This window comes from Aulostomus chinensis, chromosome 7 (assembly GCF_037954235.1).
Source record: "Aulostomus chinensis isolate RoL2024-O1b breed Wild chromosome 7, RoL_Achi_v1.0, whole genome shotgun sequence".
Classification (NCBI taxonomy): Eukaryota; Metazoa; Chordata; class Actinopteri; order Syngnathiformes; family Aulostomidae; genus Aulostomus; species Aulostomus chinensis.
Window position 1 is genome coordinate 6,359,768 of NC_141326.1, and position 25,675 is coordinate 6,385,442.

At 41.8% G+C, this 25,675-nt stretch overlaps 1 protein-coding gene across 3 annotated transcripts in view; it reads right to left on the reverse strand.

Moving 5' to 3' along the window:
* The window catches only part of LOC147258413 (NT-3 growth factor receptor-like), a 156,954-nt gene extending 132,635 nt beyond the window's left edge, over positions 1 to 24,319 (reverse strand). For all 3 annotated transcript variants that reach the window (XM_086208289.1, XM_086208288.1, XM_086208287.1), the window contains exons 1-2: positions 23,742 to 24,319; positions 516 to 590 (exon numbers count right to left, since the gene is read on the reverse strand). In XM_086208289.1, coding sequence (XP_086064415.1) covers positions 516 to 590; positions 23,742 to 24,007 — 341 coding nt within the window. In that variant the 5' untranslated portion in view covers positions 24,008 to 24,319. The remainder of the gene's footprint in view (positions 1 to 515; positions 591 to 23,741) is intronic.
* Between the last annotated feature and the right edge of the window lie 1,356 nt (positions 24,320 to 25,675).

Below are 25,675 nucleotides of genomic sequence, written 5' to 3' on the forward strand. Positions count from 1 at the left end.
CATCCGGGTGAGAGTGTCACTTTGTGGTCTCGGGCCAGGCTATACTGTGTGTCTTTAACACTCAGGCACTTCTATCAGCAACAGGTTCGCTGTCCGTAACAAGGGTCCACGTCAGAAGAGGATTCGTTTCTGGGGTCTCTGTGTTGCCTGAGGTGACCTCACGTTTCCGGACAAACTGTGACGGATTTCCAATGAGAGTTGTGGAATTTTGGGGAGTGCCTTATCAGCTGGGGCGCATGCACGTTGGGGGTGCCACTTAGCTGGTTCTTTTGCCTTCACCAGCTTGCAACACATATTATTTAGGCTCGGGAATGTTCAAGTAGGCCCAAAAACAGCCTCTGTTCAAATGTAGGCCTCTTTGTCTAGAGTCTGTGGGTGAGGCACAACAACAACATATGGGATTTTTTGGACACTTACAGATTTCCAGCTATCTAGAGTGTTTGAAGCTGGTGGAATAATGTTTAATAATGTCTTACTTATGGCAGTAGCAATATATGATAGTTGGGACTACTTACAGCCTCTGCAAGCCGGTGTAGAGCTCCATGTCCACATCTCTCAACATCTGTAGACCAGACCAGTTCTCAATGTGTCTGCAAAAGGATTGGGAGGACACGGAAGTGTGTTTATTCCAAACATTCTGATTCCATAACACAATCTCATCATCCTACAACATCAAACAAAACATGTCCACCACTGACTTCCATTTTGTCTGGTATGATCTGATGTACTGGTTTGAAAGAAGCTATGTTTCCTTGACTTGTTCATGTTCCTTGACATGACATTTTAAATGGGGTACCAAGCAATGAGGTCAATGGATGTATTATATCATTTGTGTGAGCAACTTTAGCCTGCTATAAATATTAAGTTCCTGTCCTATCTTACTCTCACTATCATCTCTTTTGAACAATATAATTACAAAGAAAGATATACATATACACACAGACAGAGGAAAAAATAAACAAAACAAAAAATAAAACTACTGTAACCATGCAAATAACAATAAGACAGTTTGATAGAGATTACAGAAAAAATTACATGAATATATGATAAATTACTCAGGAAATTGTTATTTCATCACACCTTCATGAGTAGTTTTCAGTTTTCAATTTAAAAAGTCACAGTTAATTATTGTACTAGCCTGACCTAAACAGTTTTGAACTAAGTTCTACGCCTCTTGTTTATATACGTGTTGATAAGTGTCCATGGTTCATCAAGTCATCTTTGTGAAACCCCTGCAGGACTCAGCTATGTTGCAGTATTAGTAGTTCTATAATTTCTTTTAGACGGGGATTCAATCATAAGTCTGTTTTTGCTTAAATCACTCCCACTACAATCTGATGTCACCATGTCCAGCCTCACCCCCATTCATCCCCTCAAAGTCCAGTCACCCCTCGCTCATGACCTTTATGTTTCCCCTTCCAGAACCTTTACCAACCTACATAAATTACGTCTTATTTAAAAATACTGAAGTGGTCTTTGCTAGTGAACAAATGTACAGAAATATGGAGGTGGCAGAGGCAGATACGCAGACATGACAGGTGCTTCTGTCATGGACCTGACATAATTGAGCGAGAACCTGCAATGAAGTAATATCCTGTATCTTTTGCATTTGAACCTGAAACATTAATATCTTTTTGGTCAGTATTTAAAAGTAGGACATTTTTGTTCATCCATGAGTCCATGTATTTCACACATCAAATCAGTGTCACCCCAGAGTTCAAATGGGAAATGCTTGTTGTCAATAGCTTTGCCCCTATAACCAGTTGGGATAACTTCACTTCTGAACCACTCCCTGCCATCCCTAAAAGGTTAAACTGTCAATGTAGGAGAAGCTATGGACAGTACATGTGCCCAGGTGTGCAGTGACAGCAACCTGCAGACAGACCCTCTAACACAGCCACAGGTAGGGATGGGACCGGACACATGGATGTTACTGATGTATGTCTTTGGTGTGGTGAACAGGTGATGAAGCAAGTATTCATTCATTCAGACTACAGTTTTTAGATATAATTTGTGCCCGATGGAAAATAACTCTTATATAATAGCCAATACTTACTATGCTGTAATGGTAAATTAACTATGTTTAAGGTCCACAGTTTGAGATTGAACAGCCTATTGTATTTTATTGCACTGAGTGACTACACCATGAGATGTAAATCATACTTTCTCCCCCACAGTGGTGGACCTGTCAAAGTCTGTGGTGTCGTCACATGCAATACTTCCCACTTTATCTACCACATTAGTTATCCCTGTGGTCTTAGTTCTGTTGAGCACAGGAGCTACATTAGATGTGGTGATAAGCTTAATCCTGTTCCTGCACTATTCAAATGGGCAAGGCAAGGCAATTTTATTTGTAGAGCCCGTTTTCACAAACAGTTTGTCTCAAAGGGCTTCACATGGCATCATAACAACATCCTCTGCCCTTAGACCCTCACATCGACTGAGGAAAAACTCCATAGAAAACCCTTTTAACAGGGAAAAATCTGAGAAACCTCAGGGTGAGCAACAGAGGAGGGATCCCTCACCCAGGATGGACAGATGTGCTGTAGATGTTGTTACAGAGAAGAAAACATTTTACAATACAAAATGTGGGAAACATGGAAATGTTAATAACAGTTGAAGAAGGAAGCTTCTGGAAGGGGAGGCAGGGAGAGCAAGCCAGCTTGATGGGGGACTGGATGGCAGACTGGTTCATGGAAGGGGAGCACAGGCCGGTGTAACAGTAGGGAATAAGAGGGAGGGGGGGTGGGGGGTGATGCAGGCGGCAGTTGGAGCTGTGGTGGATCTGTGGAAACACAGAGAGACTGCGAGACACCAAGGCCAAACTGCAAAGTGTAACAAGTAATGGTAATGACAGTTCCAAAAATGTGCGGGGAGGAGAGGAGGAGAGAGGGGGAGAGGAGAGGAGAGGAGAGGAGAGGAGAGGAGGGAAGGGCTCCATGTAACCTGATGTGTCCCCCAGCAGTCTAAGCCTATAGCAGCATAGCTATCAATGGTTCAGAGCTACCTGAACCAGTCCTAACTGAAGGCTCTGTCATAAAGGAAAGTCTTAAGCCTGGACTTAAACGTAGTTAAAGTGTCTGCCTCTCTGACCCATGGAGAGAGCTGGTTCCACAGTAGAGGAGCCCGGTAACTAAAGGCTCTACCTCCCAGTCTGTTTTTAGAGATACTGGGAATCACTAAAAGACCTGCATTCTGGGAGCGGAGTGCTCTGGTGGGACAGCAGGGACTAATGAGCTCTTTCAAATAGGATGGGGCTTTATCATTGAGAGCCTTATAAGTCAGCAGAAGGATTTTGAAGTCGATTCTAGATCCTACAGGAAGCCAGTGGAGAGAAGCTAAAGTGGGAGAGATGTGTTCTCTCTTCTTAACTCCTGTCAAAACCCTCGCTGCAGCGTTCTGGACTAGCTGGAGACTCTTTAGAGAGTATTTAGGACATCCTGACAGGAGAGTTGCAGTAGTCCAGCCTAGAAGTGACAAATGCATGCACCAGTTTCTCAGCATCACTCTGGGAAAGGATATTCCTAATCTTAGCGATACTTTGCAGATTGAAGAAGGCAGTCCTAGTCACATGCTTTATGTGGGAGCTGAAGGAAATGTCCTGGTCAAAAATGACCCCAAGGTTCCTTGCAGTTGTACTCGGGGTCAGGGTGATACCATCTAGAGTAGTGATCCGATTCAAGAGTGTGTCCCTGAGGTGTTTAGGTCCAAACACAATGACCTCAGTTTTATCAGAATTTAGCATTAAGAAGTTAGAAGACATCCAGGATTTAATGTCTTTCAGGCAGTCTTGCAGATTAGTAAACTGGCTTGTGTCGTCTGGCTCCATCGACAAGTAAAGTTGTGTGTCGTCCGCATAACAGTGGAAGTTGATCGAGTGCTTCCGTATTATGTCACCTAATGGGAGCATGTAAAGAGTGAAGAGAATCGGTCCTAAAACTGAACCCTGTGGTACACCATATGTAACTCTGCTATACTCTGAATAGTCATTATTAACATTAACAAACTGAAACCTATCTGATAAGGAGGATTTAAACCATTTTAGGGCAGTTCCTTTAATCCCAATATCATGGTCTAGTCTCTGTAGCAGGATGCTGTCATGGGCATGTCATAACATCAGCTCTCCTCAATATACGGTACTAAAAATGTGGACGAACCACCTCAAGGTGGAGGCAATGACATGCCATTCCCTTTAAAGCCCAGGTTGCACCAGGACTTGGCATGTTGCTATTTTAGTGGCACATGCATTTCAAATTGGGGGAAGTGAGCGCTTCTCATCCAGGGATATGGACATTACATCTTATTTTTATATTAGGAAGCATCGGGCATCAATCAAAGCCATCAGAGGTTAAACAGGCCAGAGAGGAGGTGGTGGCTGATGTTTTCACATATGTGGGCGTCAACATTTATTTGTGAAAATTTGGACACCCATTAAGCTGGGTATACACTGCAATTCTGGCCTGTCTCAGACAAAAGATGACTAAACATGACAATATCTCTAGTCAGCCTGGGACAAATGTCTGTCAGTGTCAGAAACCTAAGATCCCCATCTCACCATGTGACAACTGCTATGACCCACATCTACAAAAAAAAGTAGGAAATGTCACAATTACTTCTAACTGACTTGTGCTGCAGCCTGCACTTCAGGAGGAGGTATCAATGCACAGTCTATGTTGAAGTCTTGCACAACTCTTTAAATGGATGTTACACAGTGTGGCTGAAACTGAATTTATAACGTTACTACAATCTCACGGTCTGTAGGAGGCATGAGGGAATATTATTGCGCACATATGTCAACAGCAAACACCTTAAACCGGCACGTTTAGCGTGTGGGTCTTTGTTGTTTTAGTTTGACTGGGGATTATTGGTCGTCCTGTTATTTCGCTTTTGTGGTTCAGTAGGTGAGTTTTGGTTAGGTAGTTTTATGGGGATTGGACTGAGGCGACGGTCTATTGCATGGCTGGCTCAGTCGTCTATCTCCTCTTTTGTTTCTTTTGGCCACGGTCTCCGGTCCTTTTTGTTTGTTTATTTGAGTCTCAATAAATTATTCTGCCGATGGAAACCAGTTTGTCATGGCATCCCCTTTTTCTTTCATATGATCGGTCTCTTGAGCCTGGTGTTTGTCTTCTTAGAGGCCGTAACAAATATACATGTTTTCATGTACAAACACCTGAAACTACAGTAGCAATCATGTTTTTTATAGGTTATATTGAGTTGTTTATATCAACATAAGGAGTGAATCACCCTCCACTGATACCATCATGTTACATCTACAGGTGCTTTTAACAGACAGAACACCACCTTTCTGTTTTAGTCAATCATGTCCATGTTTCTTTTATACTGGACAGCAATGTTACCATAGTAAGTTCATGTAAATAGACTATTGATTACAATGCCAACAAATATTGCTGGAACAGGTGGTGGGACCTTTAAGACTCTGGGCATTTCACTTTCTATTTGAATTTTGAAACGAGTCGAATTTACAATTTACAGTTCATAAAAAGGACAGAAGTTTTTCTGCCTTACAACCCATCAGGATACTAAGCTGATAACTAAACATCAAGAGCATTAGCAAACATGGTAACTCTGACACTGATACATCATACCATAGAAGAATCTTGGGTGGTATACTGTCAAAGGCAATGTGATCAATGAAAAACTGTCTTTTTGTTGATTGTTGCCAACTCTGCCTGCTCCTGTTTCTGCCTCCTGCCTTCCCTTTGATGCTGATTTTTCCTTAGCTGTTTTTTGTAAGAGGATTTTTTTTGTTTGTTGTGGCCTCATTTTTTAGAAGAGGATTTTTGTTGTATATCTTGTTCCTTTTTTTTTTTGGTCTGATTTTTGTTTTCAGTTCCTTCCCCTCTCACTCGCTCCTATTATGTGGTGGACGTGCTACTGCATCAGCCAAGCTAGTGGGCAGCATGGGTGAATGAGATGACACTGTAAAGCACTTTGAGTGCCGTTAAGGTAGAAAAGAGCTATATAAATTAATTCCATTTACCATTCCTATATTGTTAATTCAGTTTTTTTGCATTTTCCTTAACCAAAGTCTTATGTGCTGCATTTGGGTCTATATTACTCCTTGTTTGAAGCCCATTCTTTGCCAGCAGTGGATAGCCCTGCTAGTGCTCAGTTACTTGAAAAGCCCACTGTAAAACTATCTCAGCACCTTGATGGCACTATAATGTGCATGATCTTGGGGGAAGCTGTTCTCAGCCTCTCTGTTGGGCTTCCCTACCTTAGCCCCTACCTTAGGTACCACTGCCCAGTTCTGATCACTAAATATAGATCTGGCCATTCCTAATTCAGCAGCCAAACTCAGCATCCATTTCCAGGCCCCTTTCTGCTCCAACCACATTAATGGTGGGAGACTCCTTACCTTGGAACATCCATTTCTTCAATGCTGTCAAAAAAATTCTCTGTAGCTACAGTCTGGGTAATTCTAGCTAGACTCCTGGGGCTGCTGCAGTCTCTCCCATCAACTACAAACAATATCAAACGCATTTTGAGACAACAGTGTGACTAGTGGTGCTCTGAACTCATAAAGTATTTTATCAGTCTCTAGCTTTTTAAATTGCTGTGCAAAGCCTTTTTATCTCCAAATTCATTCCCATGCAGGGCCACATTTAGCAGGATCCTCAGGTTAAACAGCTGGCTTCCTGCGTAGTCCACAACTTTGGTTTTATCAATAATTTTAATCTGATTAGGAACTGTCTCTCTTTCTACTGGAATGATGGTGTCCAACCAAAAAAACTTGGCAGCAAAATACTAGCTAACATTCATCCATCCATCGATCCAGCCATAATTTTCTACTGCTTACCCTGTTAAGGGCTGCAGGGGGCTGGACCCTGTCCCAGCTACTTTCGGGCGAAAGGCAGGGTTCACCCTGGACAGGTTGGTGGTCCATCGCACGGACAACACATATAGACAGCAATTCACTCTCACAGCCACACCTACGGTCAATTTAGAGTATCCAATTAACTAAGTCCCCTCTTGCATGTCTTTAGACTGTGGGAGGAAGCATCTCCTCCTGGGGTTATGGCATATCCTAGAACCCCAATTAAGGAGAGAAACCCAGTGCTCCAACACCATTCCTGTGCCAGTGAAGGGGCTATCCACCTTGGGGTTTTTGGCCTTTCAGTGGGAGACAGGTGAAAGGCCTGAAATAGTCTAGCCGTTACTAAGACAAACTATGCCAGCAGTTTTGAGGGGGATCCGTTCCCTCTCTGCTGAGTATATTCAATTCCCATATCATGATGCTCAGCAAACTGTGATTAAAAGGGAATATTATGAGATAACAGAGTTTCCAAAATTGATTAGAGCAATTGATTATAACTGTGTGCATCTGAAGCCACCATCCATGAATGATTATGCATACATCAATTGCAAAACTTAACACTAAGCTAATGTTCAAGTAATCAGTAATGCCAGAATGAGTATTCTGAATATGGTAGCCCAGTGGCCTGAAGGCATGCAGGACTTGTTCATTTTTCAAAGCAGCAACGTAACAGTAGTGTCACCAGAGGGCTCACTGCATAGTCAGAGTCTTTTCATTGTTGTAACGCACACAATTATTATTTTAATTGCTGAACACATAGATCTAACAATTCAATGTAATTCATTTAGGTGTCAAAGGCTATCTTCTGGACGAGAACTACATTACGCCCCTGGCAAATCCCCAGACAGAGCAGGAGAGATGTTTCAATAGTGTCATACATGCTCTGCATGGGGTCACAGTGGAGTGCTGCATACATGTAAATTTCTGGACCCATAACATTGTTTTTATTTTGACTTCAATGTAAAGGAAGTACGATGGTTATAACTCTTTCAGTTTTAATTTGATAAATTATCGTTTGATGGCTTAAGTCCCGAGTATCTGTAGATCATATGTGCAAGGTTTTGGGCTTATCGGATATACACCTTAGGAGGAGTTTGAAAAAGTATGTTTTTCAATTTTAAATCCGACATAGTCATCTCCTGGCAGTGGAAAAAGAGGAAAAAGTGTTTTGTATCGGGTTTACCTGTGTTTTTATAAAAATGTATATAGGTACAAATTTAAATGTAATTAAAGCTGCAAGCAGCGTTGTTAGGGCCTGAGCCCCTGCGCGGCCTGTGGCCGCGTCCTTGACACCGGCCTGAATCCAACGGCGTCTTGGTCAAATCCCTGGGCCTTGTAGTTTAGGAGTTAGAAGCCTGAGTCTGATCAGAGAGTGAGAGCAGAGCTGAGAGCTGGCCCTTTAAGAACCCCTCCCCCACTGCTCTGTCTTTGAGCTGTGCTAGAGTGGAGAGCAGAGGAAAATCAACAGAATTGTAGTGTGGAAAAGCTGAAGAAGTCGGCATACGTTGGTCAAGAGGGACACATAATACCATATTTTTGTAGGGATTTTTGTCAGGAATGCAGTGATGTGTTTTTAAAAAGCTGTGGGATGTATGGTGTAGACGTGAGAAGCGTTTGTTTGACAGTATGTACCCTGAGAGGACACGGTCTCCCCATAGACTTCCATTGTAAGCGTGAAACGTGTGTCCCCCACTTTGACGGCTTATAAAATCCAAACCGAGCAATTCATATAAAAACCTTTACATATTTTTGAAGAGCAGAGTTGTGTGATTAATGTGTGAAAGTTTGGAAGCGATAGCATTAATGCCCTAGGAGGAGATAGATTTTGTTGGGGGAGTAAAAAAAGTCCTCATTTTGACAGTGTTTTCCAATTAGTGGACATTCTGTTGTAGATCGGTGAGAGGTCAGAGTGTATGAATTTTGCATCTTAATGAGAGTCCAACGGTGTTGGTCCCATGTTTGTGGGACATTCGTGGGAGGAGTTATAGTGCTCCAAATTATCAAAAATTATCTTGTAGTTGTGTGGGTCCCTAGGTGGCGCTATATACTTTTGTGGTGTTTTTCTTTTTGATTAGTGAATGTTTAGCCAGACCGGACAATTGTGCCGAATTTCAGTGAATTTCATGCATGTTCAGGGGGTGAAATTACATGATGTGCGTTATGCGCATATTTCGCGCGCTCATTGACAGCAAGAACAGTCCAGTACCAGGTTTTGAATGGGTGTGTATGTGAAAACCGGCTCCGGGCCGTCTGGCCGAGTTGCCTCATGGGTGTTGGGGGGGGGGGGGCTGCGACACTGTTTAGTGTGTGTTTGTAGTGTTTTTAGTGCTGCTAATGTGTTGCTCTGCCGAGCAAACATAGTAGGGTCTTCGCCTGAAGTACCTTCAGGTTCAGGCCCTAAAAATTGCATTAACTCATGCTCAGTCGGGACCCTACCCTTGGACAAGTTTACAGATAAACGTTAACTCCAAAGTCAAGGTTACAGACCTGTTCTTGTTGAATTGACAAGCTGTTTAGTGGAACCGTCTGCGTATCAGCCCTAACTGGAGAGAAAAGTACAAATATCTATCTGCAAAATAAATCTGAATGTTATTCGGATAGCCTCTTGTATGCAACATCTAATTTTCATGCAGGTGGAAAGAACCACTGAATTGTCTGAAAAAGAAAAAAAAATTGGAATTCTTCTGTGCAAAGTAGAGCTGGACAAATGCAAGGGCTAAGGGTAACTATAGCAACCATTATGTACGTGTGAGCACTCCATCAGCTGTCCAGCAGGTACTTAGTATTCAGCAGTAGAACAGGCTCAGAGAGCTGTCCAGTGCTGAATCTCAGCCTTGACCCACTGCTGCAGGAGAGGATGTGAGGGCATTCCTGGATATCTGCATCATGTTTGAAAAGGAAGCCAGACCACTGCAGAGCACAAGGAGATACATTCTCTGCAGTGATGAATACCATTACTCAATATGGGCACCTAAAATCTGTTATTTGATTCTGAATGTTGGATGGAGATGGCAGAAAGACAATATTGAATTTTCGGGATGAGAGTATTAGGTTCTTAACAGTTGGCTCTGGCTGTGTACCATATATATAGCTGTATAGGGATTTGTTCTTTTTAACAGATGGATGGTAAGTATTGTTTATACAAATGGCATTTTAAAACATCTACCAGGAAGTGAGAGGAAGGACTGAGTCAGCCTCAAAGTGGGACATCATTACCATCTAAGTCTACTCCCGAATGGGAGCCAATCAACTGCAAACCTTGTTCAATTTATTGAAACCAGGCACAGTCTAACTACTGAGACATCTGTCACACTCACCTAGGCCATTCATTTCAACTCAAAGTGCACATACATATAGCTTCATGTTGTAAAAAGATGAGGTTTCCAGCAAATTTGTTTGTAAAGGATGGTTTTCAAGGGCGGAATTATCCATAATTGGGGCTCAGGGCAGTTACAGTACAACAAGGATAAGTTGAATACTCCCATGAAACAAGTATGAATATAGTGGTTGTGATGAGGCAGAGTAATGAACAAGTCATTATCCATGCTTAGGTGAAGAAAAAACATCCTTTTACGATGAGGGAAAGTCCTCACTGGGTGTCTGTGTTCCACCACAATCTCTGATAGGCAGCTAGCCTGCCAGTCACACAAGACTCCCTCCCCCCAAATACATATATAGAGCTGAGAAGGATAGCTCGCTGTGGCTGTCTCTGAAGCACACAGAAGATAGACAGGTATCCTTGTTGGTGAGTTGGTGTGGCAAGACTTTGCTGTACACAGGAAAGTGCTTCTTTCATTGCTATTTGTACACTTTTTAGGATTTCTTCTTCCATCGATCCGGCTCTAATAATGACCAATAAGCAAAGTGCCATAGCTCAACATGCCTGGTACATAGACAGAGCTGAATCAAACTCTGTTTTATTTTCTATCAGTCGGACCATGCATTGCATTGAAGACTGATTTAAAAGAAACCGTGCTTTATTAAAAAAAAAAAAAAAAAAAAAAACAGGAAGGACTGCATATCCCAAAGTCCACAGTCACACTGTCAATTAATTTACACATTGATAAACTTAACCATAATCTGGCCTGCAATGAAATAAGACTACTCCTGTTACACAAACACACCCTCTCTCTCTTTTCTCATTTTATGTTTATTTTATTCAAAACAATTATGTACTCAGGACAAAGACTGAGTGTTATCCTGATTGTGACAAATGCTAAAGATTAATCTAAGGCTCAAATAAATCAATGTAGCAATTTGAAATCAATTCCTATTCATTTTACTTCCACATTATGCCCGTCCAACTTCAAGTCACACACACATATATTTTAAGTGTGCCTTATAGTCCACATATATATATACACACATACATACTGGATATACATACATACACACAAACACACACACACACACACACACACACACACACACACACACACACACACACACACACACACACACACACACACACACACATATATATATATATACATATGTATAAAATATATCATATTTGACTATAAGGCTGTAGCTGTCACAATCCCTGTCCTGTGTCTCTGGTTTTAGTTTAGTCATTTCCTGTCTTATTTTGGAGTCTTGTCCTGTCTTCCTGTCCTCCCTCCTGTGATTAACTTAAGTGTCTCACCTGGTTGATTACCACACCTGTGCCTTGTTTCCCTCCTGTATTTAACCTCGGTGTTTTCCCCTGTTCGGTGTTGGGTCATTGTTGTTCGTAGTTGTTGTGTTATCACAAGTCTCAAGCCCCCAGCCCCCAGTCTCTGGTCTCTGGTCTCTGGTCTCCAGTCTCTGGTCTCACGTCTCAAGCCACCAGTCACACGCCTCCAGTCTCAAGCCGCCAGTCACACACCTCCAGTCTCAAGCCGCCAGTCACACACCTCCAGTCTCAAGCCGCCAGTCACATGTCTTTGGTCTGAAGTCATCAGCCTCATATCACCAGCCTTCCCATCTCAAGTCTCCCCGTCTCAAGCCACCTGTCTCTTCAATAAACCTCTTTTATGCACCCTCCCATTCTCCGTCTGCTATTGGGTCTGCCTTCCACCACCTTGTTCCATAACAGTAGCTGTAGAAATGGGTGTGTGGGCGGCACAGTGGTGCAGTGGTTGGCATTGTCACCTCACAGCACAACGTTCAAGTTTGAACCCCAGTTCTAGCATGGGGTCTGTGTGGAGTTTGCATGTTCTCCCTGTGCCTGCATGGGTTCTCTCCGGGTACTTCGGCCTCCTCCCACAGTCCAAAGACATGCAAGAGGGTACTTGGTTCATCAGATACTCTAAATTGACTGTAGGCATGGCTGTGAAAGCAAATGGTTCTCTGTCTATATGTGTTGGCCCTGCGACGGACTAGCAACCTGTCCAGGGTGTACCCCGCCTCTCGCCTGAAGCCAGTTGGGATAGGCTCCAGCTCCCCCTGCAACAATTAACAGGATAAGCGGTAGAGGATGGATGGACAGATGGATGTGTGTCTGTGTGTTTAAAGCTAAAACAGAACAAATTAGTTAGCTGCAAAATGTTCTCATTTTTAATCTTTGCTCAGAGTTGGCCTCATTTATGGGTGGAGATCATGTCTGCAAACAGCTGATTACTGTGCCTGTAGGAGAACCTGTCAACATTGCTCAGAGCAGCTTGGTGTAATGTCTTCATTAGACTGCATTCCTTTTGAGCCACTGAAAATTTCTCAAACGAGTGAATTACACAACACAGACAGCAGGAGTGCAACCAGTCCTGTTGTTGAATTCTCAATATTACAGATACTATTTGAACAATTGCAGTGAAGTGACTTGTATCAACAGAAAACCAATGCATCTTGTGTCTTTCAGTTGTGCCAATCTGTTCAATTATACTGTATGTCAGATTCACCATATTGGTTAGTGACAGATGCAGATTAATCAAAGGACTTTAAGTGACTTTGAACTGAGGAGTTGACAGCTCTGCTGTGTCTGTGCAATCAACAAGCAGACATGGCTGTGAGGCAGTACTAAAATATTTCAGGTTTGTTGACAGTTAACACAGAGAGTTCACGTTTACTCAAAATAATGACTAACCAACTCCAAAAGTCACAATTGCAGAAATAATTAACTCATTTATGACCACTCTATGAAGGAAATATGCCATGACATTTGTATGAGGCTACTCTGCATTGGTCCAGTCCAATCCTACTCAGCATCCCATTAGATAGTAAATAATGCTTTAAGTCATTAAATGATTACTCATATGAATTTACAGTGCAGGTAAAGGCTATGCTAGTTTCACCAATATCTACTGGCCATGAATATGTTTCAAGTTGCAACTCAAAAGGATAATGCATATATCCTACCACACACCTGTACCAGAATTCAGCTGCCATGATTCAGCTCAGCTCAGCTCTTTGACCGCTGGTCTCAAAGTTCACCATTTCATCCAAAATTTACAAAGAAATATCCAGAAAGGTCACAGTAATATTTCCTATGAAAACAAAAAAAATGAAGGGAAAAGAAGAAGGGAAATATAAATTCACAGAAAAATATCATATTTTGCCATAAAATACTGCCCAAAAATGTCTGATTCTTCCTTGGCCCATGGTGTTCAATAACTAAATAACACTGAATTAACAGCATAATTACACCACCTTGATGTGAATATAAACAGAATGATTCGGTCAAATCCAATACTGACAACAATACATTGCAGATATGGATGAGACTGAGGGCAGAAACTACTGGAGCTTGGGGACAGTTGAGGCTGGCTCAGCTGTTCTGCAGCCAGATTCAGTCTGGATCTGGAGACTCACTGAGCTGAGTTGGCAGCAGGCCAGAGTGACAGAGCGAGAGAGAGAGAGAGAGAGAGAGAGAGAGAGAGAGAGTGAGTGAGTGAGTGTTTGTCTGACTGGCTTATCAACACAACAGGGGCTCCAGCTGAACAAATTGCCTTCTCTGTTCACTGTGATTCGACTGCAAGCAAAACACACATCATCACACAGCCATAATTAAGATGATGTCTTTGCAATCAGAGACAAGCGCTTGCAGCAACTATTTCCAGCCACGTTTCTTCTGTTGACAAAGGTCTGTCAAGGATGCCATTTGTTTGTGTGTGTGTGTGTGTGTGTGTGTGTGTGTGTGTGTGTGTGTGTGTGTGTGTGTGAGAGAGAGAGAGAGAGAGAGAGAGAGACAGACAGAGAGAGCAGATATAGCTTGATCTTACAAATTAATCACTTAACCTTCAGGTGCTCTCTGCAAGCAAGCTGACAACATGACATTAGCATGTGATGTGACAGTTATTAGTTCAGCTGACAATGGGCACACAAATGTTCAATTTTGATGCATACAAACTAAATTTTCTTATTCTTGATATTTTGAACACATCAGAACAAAAGCTTATACAACCTTGCATATTTAGCTCTTATACATTGGATTATCACATTTTAGCTTGCGGGGCTTGCTACCAGGTCTCAGTGTGCATTATAGCAAGCACTGCTGCATTGAGCAGATGATGAAGCCTGTGCAGGCTGTGCCACTGCAGTCTGGCCTTAGGCTGCATTGGCTGACAGTTAAGGAGTTTTGTCAAACTGAAGTTCAATTATATTGAAAAATTTTGGGCAGTAGATAAATAGTATTTTAGCTGTTCCTTAGCTGTTCCTAGGACTGTGCTCTTCTGGACTGAGGTTTCAGGTATTGTTCCTGGAATCCTCTTGAGCCACTCCACTCTCCCACATAGGAGGGTTTCTATCTCTTAACTCCCACCCACACACACACACACACACAAACACACACACACACACACACACACAAAGTTCCTGAAATACCCCATTAAAAGTCCAGTTACTATAATGCTTTGAACTATGTATATATCTTTCAGTCAGCAGATGACTCTTATACTCTCACTGTTTTATATAGTTTCTAATCACAGTAAAAGTCACTTTGCTGATGCCCTTGTAAACACTGACACATCAGACAGCCTCCTAATCTGTGTGATCCATAATTCTGGATATTGTTGATGTGCTCAGTCAGCATTACTGCATTACTAGAGAATACATTGATTCTTTTATTTTCACATAAAAAGGCCCCAAGGGAGGTGGCATGGTGGTGCAGTGGTTAGCACTGTTGCCTCACTGCATGTAGGTTCCGGGTTCGAGCCCTGGCTCGAGAACGGGATCTTTCTGCGTGGAGTTTACATGTTTTCCCTGTGCCTACATGGATTCTCTCTGGGTACACTGGCTTCCTCCCAGAGAAGGGGACTAGGTTAATCAGATACTCTAAATTGACTATACGTGTGGCTGTGGGTGTGAATGGTTGGTATATGATTTGGCCCTGCGATGGACTGGCGACCAGTCCAGGGTGTACCCGGCCTCTCGACTGAAGGCTGCTGGGTTAGGCTACAGCCCCCCCCCCCCCGTGACCCTTAACAGGATAAGCGGTAGATAATGGATGGATGTATGATGGAAAAAGCATCAAGTGTACTGACAGTGTTTCAGTATTGACATCAGTGGAGCATTGATTGTCAGACATTGACATTCTGTCATAATGTATTTCATAAATAATTCTGCTGGAGATACAAAAGAGGGCACGGCATGTTTCAGACTGGTGGCCCTGTTCACCAGGTGCTGGAGGACAGTCACAGAGGTCACAGGACATTTTTATACCAAAGCAAAAGAATTCAGAATGTCACCAACCCACCAACATCCTCCTGAAGAAACTACTAGTTAGGGCCTGAGCCCGGAGTTACTCCGGGCGAAGACCCTATTATGTTTGCTCGTTTGATCTTATTTTATTTTCATGCCCTGTCATGAATAAAAATACAACAAGAGCTTCTCTTGGCTACTAGGAATGTAGATAATTATCTGTATCAGGCCACAGGGGAGCTGGAACCAATCCCAGCTGTCATTGTCCAAGAGGTATAGTACACATAGATAATAACACTAAGAATGATTATAATAATTGTGAAACTGTCATTTAGTTGAGCTTTAGTTTATAATATACTTTTGACGTGGACCTATTCTTGTTTTTAGGGATACTTGGGGAGTGAGGTCGTCCTCTTTATGTATTCATTCCCTTATTTTATAAATTAAAATTTGTAATGCAAGACAAATAACAAGTTTTAACAAGTAATTAACACGTTTTTCCATGTCCACGTCACCCTACCTCAGCATCCACTTTAACTGACCATTTTGTGGCAGGACACACTGAATGTATAGCAAGAGAGCATAGCAGGCACAATTCATGATTCTATACAGAGTATTCTCATATGAAGGAAGGTACACCTAGTGATGACCTTTAAATACTAATAGGTGCACATCAAGAACAAGAGATGCATAGAATGTAGAAAAAAAGAAAGTGATGTAGTTATCAGGCTAATTAGAGATGTGGTCTCCTTTCACATCCATAGTTGAAGTGTCCATGAGCCAGGCATCTGACCCTAACTGTGTCAGCCCTGAGACTAGAAAGTGACACTGTATATTTCCTTGATTATGTAAGGTACTGCATGTGTTTAATGGTTAAGGTATTCATGTAGCCATGGTTCCAGTAACAAAAGGCTTTGGTTTTGTTCCAGCCTTTCCAACACCAAGCTAAACCTGCTTCTCCTCCCACTTCAATAGCTGCCATGTTGCTTATTATTATTTGCAACATACCTAGCACCATTTGCTGTGTGAAGCAGGGTATTTGAGTTAATTAGCCTTAATTTACCTATCCATTGTCTGTTCTTGTTTATACTGCTCAGGTTCATACTGAGACTGGAAACTGAGTGATAAGAAAGGTCAGACATCTAAATAAAATCACACAAAATTGTAGCCAGTCTAACCACTGAAGCCCTGATTATAAATCCTGAGTCACAGGCACACTCTATTCTTGGTTCCCTTTTACAATGTAAAAGGATGTCATTATTCAAGTCTACCACTTCCCGCTCCAAGTATATGAATCTGGAGAAAGAAAATAGCCAACTAACAGCATCTGCACCCAAACCTTACAAGCTGCATCTCTTTGACAAATGCACGAATGTACGCACGCACCCACCCATCCACACACACACACACTACCACCCACACACACACACACACACACACACACACACACACACACACACACACACAGATACACACACACAGTGTTGTCATTGACATGATGGTGACTGTCACATTGACAGTGCACATAAGAGCTGCTAATGTTATTGGATATTTTAACATAGCACCAGCTCAGTGGCTCATTCCCTCAGCCTCAGGGAAATGGAAAGAGCAGCATAATGTGGGATACTGCTCTTTTGATTTTGTATGTAGTCAAGGTGACTCCTTAGGTCATAACACTGTACAATAACGCCATTTCTGACCGTTGTGATGATAATCGCTGGAAGCATGACATGAGCCCCAAGGAGGTAGAGGTTAGGAGAATAAACGAGATGTTCTCTAACGACCCAGCCAAAGGGTAGTCTCAGTGACAGGGGAATAAAATCCAACCAGGCCCACCAATAGCTGAGATGGAAAAGCACTGGAAGGGCATATGGGAAAGAGAAGCATCACACAACACCGATGTACAATTGCTAGTGGACCTGAGAACTGACCACAGAGACTTCAGAGAACAAGAATCAGTAACCATCTCAATGGCAGACATCCAAGACAGAGTGTCAAAGATGAAGAGCTGGACAGCACCGTGCTCCAATATGATCCACACGTACTGGAAGAAGCTAACTGCACTCCATGAACGCCTTGCGGCACGGATGAACCAGCTGCGAAGGAATGGGACAAACTCAGAGTGGCTAACCCAGGGCAGGACAGTCCTGATCATTAAGGGACCTATCCCATCAAATTACAGACCAATAACCTGCCTCACCACAACATGCACAACTGTAGCAGTGACAGTGCATCTGCACATACAGTTGCACAATTTACCTTTGAGTATGACTGTACTGTACTGTAATTACATCATCACTTTGTTCACGTTGCTCAGATGGCCTTGTCTGTTGCTGCTGTGTTAAGTGATATCTGATTGGAATTTATGAGTCACCTACTGCATATACCGATGAATGTACTCACAATATTTGCAAAACATAAGTGCACGGCATACCAATTTTCTCTTAACTAATTCCCAAAAATTAGGTAAATAGTAGCAATACATCATAATGGAAATCCAGCTATTGATGTCCCACACAGCAACAGGGTTACAGAGATGTTCTCCTGGCAAATCAAAATGTGTAAACTTGACAACAGCTACACTTCACTGAGCATAATGAGCTCTTAATGTTAAATCTTAAAAGCAACAGCATGTGCCTGGGTGTAAATGTAAAACTATGTAAAACTGTGTTTGTGTGTGTGTGTGTGTGTGTGTGTGTGTGTGTGTGTGTGTGTGTGTGTTGTGTGTGGGTGGGTGGGTGGGTGTGTGCTGCATGCACAAGAGATAGAGAGAGAGAGAAGCAATGTATGTGGTTCTGATTGTCTCTCATCTTGTTTCTCTTACATATGCCACCTTCTCTCTCTTGCAAGCACTGTCTCTCCATCCTTGAGTAACCTGTGTGTGAGTGTGTGTGTGTGTATGTGTGTGTGTGTGTGTGTGCGTGTGCGTGATGTGTGTACTGAATAATAATGATGCTTCCTTGTCAGAACCTTTCATTTCAATGAATTATGTGAACAGCATGGAAATAGGCCGTCAGTGTGGAAACGGTCCTGGGATGCTCTCTCCTACACACAGTGGTGGGTGGTATATAGCAGTTGGAAGCCACTGCTGCTTCAAAATTTCCTGCAGCAAATGGATCAATAACGAAGTGAGGTTTTGTTCACACAAAATATCAGCATCTCTGGCATGAAATATATTCTCCATTCTCTAGTTCATTCTTGTCTTCTTTCCTTGCTGTAAGGAGTTACTCACCATCGATTTCTCTTCTTTTTTCTGTGATTTTACACTCACGGTTCCTGGTCTTGGTGTTTCCGCTATTTTGTGTAGCAGCCCTGGCTGTGTGAACCAAACCAACACACACATCAGGGGCATGTGTGTGTAGGTCAGGCCATGTAAGGGCATGCAGGTTTTTATATAGCATGACAGGGTGTTAAATCTGATGCCATGAACTGACTTCAGTCCCTCATGTATGCAGTAGATCAGTGTCTACCAGGGACATCTGCATTGATTGTTGTTTTGTGTTTGCAGTTACAGCTAAACTTAAGCTCATGGGTGGACAGTGACAGTCATATGATTGGTGGCGTACAAAACAATGGTGACCAATGAGATAAACTCTCATCAATATGCTGGAGACTGCAGCCTGCTGAGGCAGTTCCTCTAATGACTAATATGCTGCTGGGTTTCACTTTATGCATTAACTCACGACTGGGTCAGTCAGCGTGTACCCGAGAAGTGTTACTGACTTTACAACCTCTATTTTGAAATCTGATTATTTGAGCATATTTGCCTTGTGCTTAATCCTTTTAATTAAACAATATGTTATTGTTTCGTCTTTTTTCAACTAAAAAGTGCCACCAGAGCACATGCATCAGCCAAAATAAAATTTCAGCCCCCGTAACTTAGGCGCAAGAACCCTAATTAAAGATGCAAGCTGTGAGTGTGTCTGTTCTGTAGTGAGATGGAGGTGAAATATCACCAAGTTGGATTTTGCATGAAGGAGCAGAAAAATAATGCACTGTGGTGGAAATGTCCCATCCTTACTTTCTGTAACCACAAGCTACAACAATGTGCAAATTCAGTGAGTAGATGTCTTCTGGCAAGGACTTCATAAATGTTGAGTCCAGTTTCCTGCTCTATTGAAAAAATTGCAAAAAATTGACTTTGTTGCCATGGTAACAGTGTTTGACAAAACCTCACAGTAACCCATTAAGGTTTTTTAGTTTTTTTCTGGCCAAATTAGAGATGCGTTTGGCCAACCTATTGAGAGGGGTACATTAAAGTGTAAAAAGTAAATTTCCTGTTGTTCCCACACAACTTATGTTCCCACACAATTTAAATCAAGTGCTGTCTCTAGCACACATGGGAAGTGTTGCCCTATAAAATTCTCTGGAATGAAGGAAGGAGCAATGGGCACCAACATCTACAAATGAGTATTAGCAGAATTAGAGAATAGAACAGTGGTGTAAGGCGCTATGGTGCTGCCTGCCACCATTGGCATGGAGGTTGCACATCAAAAGTAACATGCAATTTGCCAGCTGAGTTTTTAACTTTTGACCAAGGGTACGTTTCGAACAAATAAAAAAAAATGTAGATTTTATTTTCCCAAGCAACTATGGACAATCATGTGATTAAATCTGTTGAATTTTTTAATTCTTGACGGATGGAGCTTTCAATCTTTGTGAAAATCCTCTCAATGCCCTATTGAGCAAATAAAAAAGGGAAATCGTGGCTACTTGAGAAGAAACATTAAGGTCCATGACATGAGCCAGACAGAAACAATCTATGAAACAGCAGAAAGAGCCCAACCTCTGTAAAAATGACCCAACTGGCAACTTCAAATGTGATCTATGTCCAAATGTGATGTCCAGTGATGGGTGTGGTGTATATGTATATATATGTGTGTGTGTGTGTAATATATATATATGTGTGTGTGTGTGTGTGTGTGTAATATATATATATATGTGTGTGTGTGTAATTTATATATATACTGTGTATATATATATACATATATATATATATACATATATATATATATACATATACATATATACATATATATATATATATATATATATATATATATATATATATATATTACACACACACACACACACACACACATATATATATATTGTGTGTGTCTGAAGTTCGTGGTCAATATAATTTTCACAACTATGCTATGGACTGCTTTGTAATTTATTACAGGGGATAAAACAACCTACAGTATAAGAAATGCACTACCGTTATATGTATTCTCAAATAAATACATACATTTTATTTGAAAGTTCTCCTTACCTTCATATCTGACAATTGAATAAACACATAAAATGTATGCATGAGTTTAACCTACAAATTTGAATGTTATTTAATTCATTCATAGTGGCTCAGATGGATAGAAACAAATTTGGCCCTATTTCACCTATGTATGGCAGCACGCAGTTGGCGAACAGTGCTATGTGTGGGCCATGTGTTCGGGCTGTATTCAACTTCATTTTAATATTTAGAGGGTGCTAATCAGAGCTCAGACCACAGCACACGGTGCAAAGAGGCAGGAGTTTGACAGTTATTCATGGGTGTGCTTTAGGCGTGACACCAGCCAGACCAATCAGAGTTCCTTGTGTTAATCCCTTTCGATCCCAAGGTGTGCCAGGACTTGGCATATTGCTATTTCACACTCATTTAAATTTTGGTGCTTTTCAAGTGAGTGCTTCTCATCTGATGATATAGACCTCCTCGTCCACCAGGATAAGCTTTTGCATACGCAAGTCTTATGTTTCTAAAAGGGAGCAGCAGGGATCCTCCAAAGCCATCTGAGGTGAGACAGGCCTGGGAGGAGAAGGCAGCCAGTGTTTCCACATTGTCAGTGATCAGTGACTATACTGCAATCCCACACATCCTCTCATCTAATTGATGCACCCTTTAAATAGCACTCTGAGGATAATGCCACTGATCAAAGACCAGCCTCTTCTTGGTCTATGGTGCAAATGTTTTCCAATGTTCATTGTATGTCTCATTAACATACTTAAGCACCTGTAGGCATGGGTAGAGAGCAAGTTCATTTGCTAGATCGAAGCGAAGTAACATCTGGTCAACTGGTAGTAAGTTTACCAGTTGACCAGATTTTACTTCGCTTCGATCTACGATGACCTGGATGAATGAGAACCTACACAGACAAGTTCATTTGCTAGTTAAGGGGCGAGGGTTCTTTGCCTTCAACCGTCATAAAGGCTTGAAACTAGGAATGATGCTTGCGCTCGACTGAGAGCCTGTTTGCAGCACGCTTATAGATCGCTTTAACAGGGCCCATTGAATTTAATGGGACTGTCACATTAAACTTATGTAATAAAATTGCATGGAAATGTATATGTAATTGAAGTACTCAAGGTCAATATTTTTGCTCTAATTATGTTTTGAGTGTAATGTTGGAGTGTGGAGGCAACAGCGGACATGTTTCTAATCTCTGCAAACCCAAGTGATGTCTGTCGGTTGCAAGCAAACTACAGAGTTTATGATGAATTTCTCCAGTTACAGAAGTAAGCAGGGCTGGAAGTCAAACCTCAGAATCCAAACTTCTTCTTTTTTTTTTTTAGTAACACATGTTCATTGTAACATATGTCTCTTGGGTTGACATGGTGACATCAGCTGTAATGTTCCTGAAAGGTCCACCAGCTTTTTGAATGTAACTGCTACAGGCCTCTCTGCAGGCTCCCAAAGTCCCAACATGCAGCAACAAAGAACCCAAATCACCCCCTTTTGGACAGAACACATTCCTACATGAGAATATCACAAGATGTCTTCATGAGAGGCTATGGATGCCTCTATTATAACGTTATTTCTTTATCTGTTTGTTTAATGTCTCTGTATGTAATGTAAATTTCTATGGACCCTTCCACCTGTCAAATCAGGTTTTTGGACACTGTAAAGATCCATGCTCTGACAGTGTCACCATGTCAATGCTTTCTAGAAAGCATGCCCACCATGATCAGCCTAGAAGGCGATGTGAGGTGTTTGTGCAGGTCTGCTTTCCACAAAAGTAGATAGGAAGGAATGTATGCGCAGGAAGGAATGTATGCACTGTAAGTAATGTGAACATGTAAATGAGTGTTATTCAGACACAGATCTAAGGCCTATGTTTAGTAGGATGATGCAAAAACTAAAATCTCAGGCCTTCCTAACCTATGTGGCTCTGTCGTAGTTCGCATGCAGCATCAGCCCATACAGGAATACAAGGCTGTCAAGCATCTTCAGATGAGCGGTCAGTGGCTCATTCCAAGGAAACTGACATTTAGATGCAGAGTTGTGCTTATGAGCAACTGAACCATGACTGTTTTATATCATCCAGTGAATAATCCATTGGAGATTTCCAGTTTTATTACATGTGAGACAGGCTCAAATCAGAGAGCAAAGAGGGAGATAGTGAGGGGAAAGAAATGATGTTTGCAGGGGCAAAAAAAAACAGGAGTCGCTTCTCATCTGGACATTTAAATCTGTTTTCTGGGTGCCAAGGGAAATCTGTTCACCTGGTCTGTTGAAGCCCATTTTGTCAGCAGAATCATGAAAATTAGAGGTCTCTGTGATTTTACTCAAGGTCAACCTGAACAATAAACACATTTGAGAGCTTTTATTTAATGTGCTTTTAAAGAATGCATTTTGTTTCAACAGAACTTTCAATGGTTTATACTGAGTCCGGTTTGCTGACTGTTACGTCACAGCTTTCACTTGTAGTGAAATTGTAACTGGAGGGGTTGTATTTGTTTCAATGACTGTCAAATCACTTGAAGATATAATGATCTGCTTGTCAAAACCCTTTTATATCAAATGCAAATGAGCGATAAGGGGATTAAAAAGACCCAACCCTGAAATGTTTTTACATTTGTATGTGTTTACTTTTGCAGCCATGACTGGGAGTGTAACACCTAACTGAACCCATTTGGCTTTAATTTAAACGGTCCATCAACGGAAAAGTAGCTTTTGAAGGACAGTTCGTAGCCTAGCGGTGACAGCTTGTTGTCAGCATCACAAGAATTTTCTCTTGCAGGTTGAATTTTTCTGAAAACTGCTAAATGACACATTACTTTCAGCACGTTTAATGTGGGACATTATCTAGGGTATATAAACCTCCTACATCTCTAAACAAGTCACCCTTTTTTTTCCCCTAACACATATTTAATGCCCACCTGATGAATAATTGCCCCCCCCCCCATATTTCATGACAACCGATAACATCTTCATTCCTTAAAATATTATAAGAGCTGATACATTTTAAATTCTTAAGGCAGCATAATTCAAGGATACACAAGCAGCACTTACATGGAGGTGATGTTCTGGAAGAGCTCCTCAATGCTCCCGGAGCTGTTCCCGGCGCCCTGGGATGACAGCAGCGGGAAGAACTTACTGCTGTCCGATTTATTGCAGTAAATGTCAGTGAGTGAGCATGAGCAGGTGGGGGGACAGTCCAGCAAGGAGCTCAGATAGTTGTTAAAGAGGACGCTTAACAGAAAGACCAGCCTCCAGCAGCTCCATGTCCTCGGAAGACGACGCACGCGGAATGCGCAGGAGTCACCGAACCCGTCCATCCTGTCACGACTAAAGACCCCAGATTTCTGCAGCTGTTGTCGCGGCAGGGAGGATATGGACCGGGGGTCTCCTTTTTTATCTGTCACTGGAGTCCGATCAGCAAAATTAAATTAAAAAATTCCCTCATTTCTGTGTGTAACCAGTTCTATGTATGTCTGTGTGTCTGTGACTGCTTTGTTGATGCCAGTCACGGTTCCCTGCTAAAATGACCAATGAGACAGACAAAACCAAAGAGGACGATGAATCCCGAGCATATTCCAGTGAGAAGACATGCAGGGGTCTGGAGTCCTAACAGTCCACTTCTCTTTATCTTTTCCTCTCTCTCTCTCTCTCTCTCTCTCTCTCTCTCTCTCTCTCTCTGTGTCACGCTCGCTCTCTCCAGCGCTGGGTCTCAAGCTCTGCGGATGGAAGACATAGAAACTGCGTTCATCCTCCGAGCTTCAAGTCCCACCTATCGGGCAGTGTGGAAACTAACACACGTGCTTGCGCACGTTTGAATCCACGGACGCCCAGACTGCTGTCTGGCATGGAAGTAAATGCTCCTCCCCTCTAGTTCAACTCAGCATTAGCCTACCTGGCTGCAAATAATGTGAGAAATGATTAATGTGAAGTGGAAGCTGGTCGAAAATCTTCAAGGTAGTTCTGTGCTACATCCATTCCATTTCAGCACCTCCCAGTGTCTTTTGTTTTCAAGTTTAACATTATTAACAAGGCATGCTTTTCACATAATAAAGCTGAGACAAACTCTTTAGAGCATCTTGCAGGTAAATTCAGTCAAATTTAAACATGTAATAGAAAATATTGATGTATGAGATGAAGGGACCTAGTGGGTGAGACCATCAGGGAGATAAAGATAGGAGAAGAAATCATGGTGCGTAATTAAGAGTATTGTTGTTAAGTGCTTGCTCTTCATAGACAAAGGGCAAAAAGAACAAGATGAAGATCTTCAGCAAAAATCTTCCAAACATCTCCAGTTACTTTATGTTCAGCTACTGGCAGTAGCATTTACAGGAAAGCTAGTAGAAAGCTAATTATGACTGCCACATTACTAACAGTGTAAACCATTGAGCACCATGAGATGCAAACACCATTAAAAGCTAATGGTAAGTCAAACTTTGAATTTACATAAAACAATACGACAATCATCAAGGACATCCTCTTGCTTGCAGTATTTTTTTTTTACTTTGTCACATGACATTGTCCACAAAATGGTCCCATTTACTCTTCATTTGCTCAGTTAAAATTCATTGCTTTGCTGCACTGAGAAGCATCTGAGAATGCGCAGAGAGAGGGGATGGGCAGGTGAAGAGGGAGGGGAAGGGGAGGTGTGGCTCCTGCTCCAGTTTGTTTTGGCTTGCATATTGACCAAAAATAAGGCATCTCACCATGAAATCATTTTTTTAAATAGCTCCTTTAACAACCACAAAGCAGAGTGGCAATGTGTTACCTACAGATCACCAGCATATTTCTTCTACTACTATTACTTTTACTTCTAGAACCAGTTAGCTTTGTGCTGACAACCAAAACATTTCTTCTGCTAAGTCTGCATAAAAACTCAGCTTTTCAGTCAATACGATCTGATTTTTTTTTATTTACAAAGTTTGAAATGAGGCTAGTCATATTTGCGTTTTTGTTTATCTGTTATATAGAGCGCCTTAATGAGTTCC